Source organism: Furipterus horrens, unplaced genomic scaffold (genome assembly GCF_987537825.1).
Source record: "Furipterus horrens unplaced genomic scaffold, mFurHor1.1.pri manual_scaffold_2, whole genome shotgun sequence".
Lineage (NCBI taxonomy): Eukaryota > Metazoa > Chordata > Mammalia > Chiroptera > Furipteridae > Furipterus > Furipterus horrens.
Genome location: NW_028327172.1, coordinates 21340537 through 21348782, shown reverse-complemented (window position 1 = coordinate 21348782; position 8246 = coordinate 21340537). Strand labels below are relative to the sequence as shown.

Here is an 8246-nt window from a genome sequence, read left to right as displayed (position 1 = left end):
GGAAGCCCACCTTTCTGTATGGACTTTCATTTTGTTAGCAGGTACTATAGCCAGTTGCTTGGCTACACACTATTGACGCTACCTGCATTTAATCCCCATACAATGCTGCAAATTTAATCTCTGCCTCCCTGTATAAGGGAACTGAGGGTTGAGGAGGGGAACTAATTTACGCAACTGTGGAAGGTAGAATAAATAATGTCTCTCTTTCCCAAAGGTGTCCAGGTACCTGTGAATATAGGCAACTTTATATGGCAAGTGATTTTGTAGATGACTTTAAGGTTAGAGAGATTATTCTGGATTATCCAGTGGGCACAATGTAATCACCAGGGTGATTACATATTTAAAAGAAAGAGAAAGGCAGCAGTCTGCAGAGGGATGTGAAAACAAAAGAGGCAAGAGATTCAGAGTGCGATGGACTTGGCCACTTGCTGGTTTTGACAACTGAGGCAAGCAGGTGGCCTGTAGAAGCTAAGAATGTCCTCAACCGACACTCAGCTGGGAAACGGACTTTGGCCCTCCAATGACGAGGACTGTACTTGTGTAGGTAACCTGAAAGAGGGAGGGAAACGGCCCCTCTCACAGAGCCTCCGGAGAGGAACACTGCCTGCTGACACCTTGATTTGTACCTGGTGAGGCCAAGTCAGCTGCCTCATTTAGAATCGTTAAGATTAATACTTTTCTGTTGTGTTAAACAACAGGAAACTAATACACCAACCTCAGAACTGGTACGTGGTGAAACAACATTTAAAACCAGGTCTGAGTTCCTCACTATAGTTAAGCTCTCCGGTGGGGAGACTGCTTACGAACTCAGCTTCTGAAATAAATTTGCTAAGCTGAGGCCACAGAGAAGAGATCTTACATTGGGCGATTCACAGATGCCCACGAGTAACGTTAGTGCTCCTGGGAGCCTGGGGCCTGAAAGACTGATGTTCAGGAAGGCTAGAAGTGTTCTCAAAGATAAAACCCAAAGTTTTTATTTTATAGGAAACTAATGGAGGCCCCTGGGCTGAGGGTGGGGGGATGAAGTTACCTTTCCCAAGGCAACAGGTTAGTTTGAAAGCCACATTGGGTGCCTCACACTTCTATTCACCAGCCTCTGGTAACACATACGTACTTTTAACATTACCTGTGACTAGTAGTGTCAAGGGCTTGGAGGTTTTCCTCATCACCTCATAATACAGAGCCTGCTGCAGCCGGGCAGGCCTAAAAAAGCTCAGTTATTTGTTCACCAAAGTGACTGCAACATCAGCAGGGAGAGACAAACAGAAAGCTACATACATCATAGTGAACAGCCCCTCCCACTTTGAGGTTCCACTGCCAGTCAACCACCTGAGCCCTCCCCGAACCACACAAACCTGTAGCTTCCCTTACAATGGCCTTCTCTGGAACATGTCCAGGATGCCAAGTCCCTAGCTTTCCAGAGGGCCTCCTGTCACAGGGAGTGTCCTCACGGCCCTGCCCTCTACACCCTAAAATTCATTTTATTTGGGCTTTTGGCTTCTGAGCCACTCAGCCTAACAGGATGTTTTCTTACAGGAAAAGTTCAGCAAACAGTCTCCTGTCTCTACTCAGAAAATACAGAAGCCATAATTTTAGGCATGTTTGGTCCACAGTAAGGGAACTTTCTATCTGCTTTGGGGCCATCAATTTCCCAACATAGTGGGCAAAGTTGCCACGTCCCTCAATTAACATTCTGAGCCCTGTGTGCCCGCCTTAGAGAACTGGGAGTACTTTGTCCCCAGTGGGGAACATGAAAAAGGCAGATAGAGCACAAGGGTACCCAAAATATTAACAGCCACCAGTTGGTCTCCACAAATCAAGTGCCAAACTGAGCCCCTTCCATGAATTATCTCATTTAGTCCTTATAACTCCCAAGGAAGTAAGCTCTACAATTTTACTGATAAGAAAATGACATCAAGTAGTTCACTCAGTGCGAGTTTGGCACAGGTACAAAAGTTTTGAAATACATTTTAATATACTTAAAAAAAACAAACAAACAAGGGGAAATCATAAGTCTTGGAGTTTCATATTGTGGTTTCTGATCACAAACCAGGAGATACCACAAACTTCCCATTGCCTGGGTGTGAAAAGTCTTAATCTAGTTCTGCCTATGGGTTTTTTTCCCAACTGGGCCAGCAGCCTGGGCAGGGGTGAGGCCAGCAGAAAATGCCCTTTTATTTTTTTCCCCTGACAAGGTTAATATGTATCAGACAGGAGCGATGGAATATGTGCGTCAGCACATTACTAGGATCTGCGAAGAACCCACTTCTCCTTAAATAACCACTCAAATAACTATTTGACATTTCTTTAAACTCCGCTGTCAGACTCTACGAAGGACATAGCCCACGCTGGCCAAAAGAAAGGAAACCTCACGCCAAACTTGGACTTAAAAGGTCTGCGTTTCAGCCCTGCTCTGTTTATTAAAGTTCAACATTTAGACCTCTACATTAGAAGAGTGTCCTTGACCATTCAGGGGTGGTGATAACCTCCTCCTCTCAAGGCGTGATTTCTTTTCCCCACATTGCCAAGAGCTTCCCTTCCATGGTCAGGGTTCAAGGAAAATATTCCCGAGGGAATGGAGGGTACGGCCCGCGGAATTTGGGGTGCCCGCTCTCCCCCTTTTCTTTGTTGTAAACAGGGGAAGCCGGAGTTCTACTTAAAGCGTGCGACTAGGGGCCTCCAGTGCAGGAAGGGCAGGGCTTCAGGAGGAACCCCGGCCCGGGGGTTTGGGAAAGAGCTGGGAACGTCCCCAGCGCGCGGAAACAGGCGCAAGCGGGGAGCAGGGAGGAGGCACGGCCCACTCGGTGGGGCGGGGGGGCTCGTGTCTCGGGTCTCGAGAGGCCCGCGCCCAGCTACCCGCTGGCGCACACGCGCCTGCGGAGGTCCGCAGCCGCCGCAGACTCGCAGCGCAATTTGGCCTACACCCGGCCTTACCTCCTCGATCACCCACGGTCCGGCTTCCCGAAATGCGTTGTCTGGGCGGATCGGCAGCATTTATAGCCTGGGCTCTAGAGGCCGCTGCCAGCTTTCGCTGGCCCCGCCCCGGCCCGCCCCGTGCGCAGGCGGCGACGACCAGTCCAGGTTACAGAGAGCGCAGACTGCAGACAGTCACGGCTTGCGTCTTTAGTACCTTGGAGCTGTGCGCGTCAGGGGAGTCAGGCTCCTGACCCCGGTTTAGAAAACAGCCACGGCCAGGGCTCGATGAAGACCTTACAAATCTAGGAGATGGAAAGCTGATGGTGTCGTCCCGTTTGTTACAAAAACAAAAAACAACCTGAAACTCGAAGACTTACGATTTCCTTTTTTTTTTTAATCTTTTAAAAAAATATTAAAATGTATTTCAAAACTTTTTGTGCCCATGCTAAGCTCGCACTGGGCCCGGGTGTCGGGTTTATCCAGCGCTGCTGCAGCCTGGGTCTCCCTTCTGCTCTCAGGCTCTGGAGCCCCTAAATACCCTTCAGTCACAGCCACACATGCCTTGTGTCTTGTTTGGAATGAAGAACTCTGTTACAGGTTTAAAAGCTTCCATGGGCCATTCTGGGAGCAGAACCACCATTTATAATGCTATTATTATGTGAAACTGTAACTTTAAGATTTTGTTTATCACTTGGAAAATGTCTCCCACCTACTGCAGAACTGGCTTTAACAGCACCGTAGGAAGGGAGAGTGGGGAACAAGGCCATACAGTAGTCCCTCTCTATATCACGGGATTTTAAAAAATATATTTAATTAGTTATCGCGGATTTTTTGCTATATCGTGGGATTTTGCGGTACTGTATATGTATGTTGTTAAAGTTACGTAGGTAAGAACAAGTAGTGTTTATAAAAGTGTGGATAAAGGTTAATAAGAGAGTGGGAAAGGTTAATAAGGGACTGGGAATGGTTTATAAGTGTGGGGCAAGGGTTTATAAAGCCTTAAAATATATATAAATACTAAAATACATGTAAGGTTCCTACTTCGTGGATTTTCACTTATCGAGGGGGTATCTAGAACGTAATACCCGCGATAAGCGAGGGAATACATAGTAGTATTTCTTCTGAGAGGCTGGCCTCTGCTGGGTACCATGAGACACTGAGGATCAGGGTAAGAAAATACTGCATCTCACGACTGCTTTTGCTGAATTGAAGAGGAAGCAAGCGGGGCAAATCATAATTGATCATAATGTGCTTTCCATCATGATCCTCTGGTGGCTTGGGGATGCCGGTAAAAGAGTCTCATGTGCTGTCTGCTAAATCAGCTATACATGTATTTCCAATGATAGCTTGTTTACAAAGCTCTTTCAGAGGCATTATCTTATATATATCCTATTAGCTGTTCCCTCCTTGAAACTTTCCCGGATTCTGTGATGCCAATCTCTCCTGGTTTTGCTTTCAGCTCCTTGACATTTGAGTCTGAGATTCTTTCCCACTACCCATTCATAATCTCCATTTCCAGGGTAGGATTGAGAATCATTGCTCTTTGGGCTTCCTGGGAGACTATTGTGCATCCACGTTGTTTTACCTTGGAGATATGTTTGTAGATGATTTGTAAATATTTATTCTCCAGTCCTGATCTGTCCCTCAGTTTTCCTATTCATATCCAACTAACTGCTGCACACCTCTGCCTATATGTCCCACAGACATTTTGAACTCAAAATGTGTCCAAATCTGAACTCATTTCCAATGTTCCATGCTAACCCCCTCCCCCATAAAGCCAGAAACCTAGGAACCAACTTGGATTTTCCCCACTCCCTTACATCTAATCAACTTCTGCCTACCTCATCATTTAATTATCTCAATTTCATAGCCTCTTCACTACTCCTGCTACTGCCCTAATTCAGGTCTGCAGCATGTCTTACCTGGATCTTTACAATGCCTTCATAGTAGGTCCCCACGCTTTAATGTTAATTCTTGCATCCCACGTCCATTCTCTTCCCATCCTACTGGAGACCTGGCTGCTTTACCTCTCCAGTCTTACGTTTGGTTTTTTTACTTTTATTTTTTTCTTTTCATGCTTCCTGGAACACAGTATGACTGCAGCTTCTATTTTGCAACTATGAGGTGACCTTTAAGATTAGTCTTGGGCTAAGGATGGCAGAACAGAAAGATGGAAGGAATCTGGAATGTTGACACCATTGGGCCACTGTTGTCAGCCCCAAATTAGTTACCTCTGACTTTTCACAAGAGGAAAATCCCCCTGAGCTGTTTAAGCTGTTTATTTAGATGTATTTCATCCTGATACATCAAGCTTTAGACAAAGGGTTAGGTGTTCTCAAGGGACCTCAAAGTCAGAAATGGCCTTTCTTAAAAGTCTGAACAACTGTTAGGTCCCTTTTATGTACAAGTCCACATTTTTGCAAAGGAAATTTTTTTTAAAAATTGAGCTTGTTATCAATACCTTAGCATGAACTAGAGGTCATGCATTCAACATACTAAGAGAATGTGAATTTTGATGAGAGGATAAACAAGCCATAAGCATTCTGAAAAGCAAGGGCTGGTGGAGCTGGCAGGGGAGACTTGGGGCATCGTGGGTACTCTGGGAACAGAGAGGAGAGGTCATCCAGAAAAGAGAAACACGCAAAGCATGGCAAGGGATCCTAGGGCCAAGTTTAACTTCCAACATTAACTAGTTTTAAATTATGCTCTATCAGGAAATTTTTAAAAAATCAGTTAGTTGATTAAAAAGAAGAGACAGGCATAATAGAAGGATTTGGTAACCTGATAATACTGTATTTAAAAAATAAGCAGGAAAAACTACTTACTCCATTTCAGAACATTTTGACATGTGCCAATATGAAAGGGTTAAGTTTGCCTTGATGGTCTGTGATGGCAGCTGCTTCTCCCTGTATACCTCCCTCTACCTACAGTTTTCCCTACAATACAACTGTTCTTGGGGGAAATGGAAAACAGGGTGCATGACAGTATATAATCAAGGCCAGGAAGTGACTTTGAATGGGCCACTAGCAACAGGCCAACAGTTTCCACCTCCTCTTGCATCTTAAGAGCAAAGGCTTATGAATAAGGGATGGAAAATAGGCAATTATACAAAATGCCACATCAGAAACAAAATTTGTTTTTAAAATGTGAGTTTTTGACACTTGGAGGACTTCATTCTAAACTCTCAATTATATAATTACAAAAAAAAAATCCGTGTTTCAGGAAAACATACTTAATCTTAACATAAAATTCATGTCACTTATCACAAACTTAAGACAAAACAAAACAGAAGCAGTATTTACAAATTTAGACTACATGAGACATTCATTGTGGAGAACTTTTGTTAATAAGCAACACAATACATACTTTTACACTCTACATTTCAAAAATGATGCATCTGTGAATAATATGATAAAAGTTATAATGTTGACTTTAAGTTAAATTCAAGGTTGTTGTAGTGAAGATTTTAAATTAAATTCAAGATTGAGAGACTTGACTAAATTCAAAGTCAAAGTCATAAAGACTTTATATTCAAGGATATAGTGATAAAAACTTTAAATTCAAAGATAGATTGTCTAAGAAAGGACAAAAAGACTAGCATTCAAGCTATTTGGTCAATTAGTTCCCTGTGAGTACAAAATATATAGGAATCACTAAATGGATTAGCCTAATTATAAATTATGTTCATTTCTAAATAACTCACAACTGCAAGAACTCTTTTCATAGAATTTTTCAGTCACATAGTTTCAATCCTTGAGTAGGTATTTCTGCTATATTTTAAGTCCTTATTCAAAACAATTCCCTCCCACTTCCATATTTTCATAAGTACAAAATATTTTTAAACTAAAAGATGTCTATTCTTTAGCTAGAGAACTATTCCCCCATTGACTTCTAGAAGAGAAAAATAAAAAAAATTCTCATTTCCTCCTTTACCTCAAAAACACAAAGTAAACTCAAACAATCCAATTCCTAATGGAGTCGCACAGAACCCAGGGCCCGAAACAATATTTCATGCTAGTTTTCTTGCTATATGCTGCGAACAATTTAGTTATTTACATCATTGAGAAACCTATGGAACAGGCTGGATCCATTCTAGCGCTTCCATTAGCAGAGGCTCACTAAAAAAGGCGCGAGTAGCGGCGTCTGCGAATGGGCACATCAAAGAGTCTCCTTGGCCTCCCTTCCTCATCATCTTCATCAGATTCATCCATATCTGCCGAGTCATCATCGTCGTCCTCCTCCTCTTCTTCTGCCTCTTCCATCTCTTCATATTCATCAGGACCCATTTCCTTGAAAGAGAGAACAGTCTTTTGATAAGAACTTCCATCAGTTTTTTATACTTACTTAATGCAAATTCTGATTTATCTAGAATCTATAAACAATCAGACATGCCAAATATGAATTTTTATAGACTTGAACAGCATTTTCAAAATGCACATGGTGATGCAAGATTCCAGAGTGTATATTCTCACACGTTTAAAATGCTCAGTGTGGTTTTCATGGTAAATATAGTTCATCAATACAGTGCCCATTTTTTTACATGGTAGTTCTTATTCATATACAGTGTAGTGACAGACACTCCTAACAAGATAAAGTTGTACTGAATTTATCACATTACTGTATTAAGTAACAATTCCTTATTAATCTATATGCTTACAGAAAAGAAGGTATGAAAATATTAATAAGGTATGACCTCTACTGGTAATTTTTATGTACTGTCAAAAGGTCTAAGATTTCTATTGAGCTCCTACTATAAAGACACATCATTTCAATTCAATCACCATTGGTAGCCTTGACTTTGAAATTAATTTGTTGAAGGCTCTCAGAATAGGGAAGTAGTAATGTTGAATATACAATATTTGAACACTTCTTGGAAACTTCTTCTTAAGCAGTGTCTCTAGTCAAGTCTTGACTTACTCTCCTGTCGATTTTCTCTCACACTTTTGAAGACCCAAAGAAAGGAACTGCTATATAGGACAGAATTCTGAACAGCAAGGAGGTCCTAGTTCATAAAGTGGGGTATGTGGGGACACCTAGGATGTGGTGTCAGCCAAAGTCCTTCCACTGAGGCTTCTATGACATTTCATGATGCAGCACCTTCACTGCCCTTCTGATCGCATCTCCAACCACTCTCTCCATTCCCCATCCTCCAGGACAAGGGCATCCTTGCAGTTCTTCCCGGCATGTGACTGTCTCAGGACATCGGGACTTGCTGTTTTTTAGCTTGGAACAGTCCTTCTACTTCTTTCAACTCTCAAATCAAATGTTACAGAGCCCTTTCTTGACACAGCTTTATATTATACAACCCAATAGGACATTCCTTATACCCT

The 8246-nt window shown here is 42.4% G+C and overlaps 1 protein-coding gene across 1 annotated transcript in view; it reads right to left on the bottom strand.

The window, feature by feature from the left end:
• Positions 1-5688: 5688 nt before the first annotated feature.
• Positions 5689-8246, bottom strand: part of FBXO3 (F-box protein 3) — a 31824-nt gene continuing 29266 nt past the window's right edge. Inside the window, exon 11 of the mRNA XM_090262826.1 lies at positions 5689-7205. Coding sequence (XP_090118952.1) covers positions 7035-7205 — 171 coding nt within the window. The 3' untranslated portion in view covers positions 5689-7034. The remainder of the gene's footprint in view (positions 7206-8246) is intronic.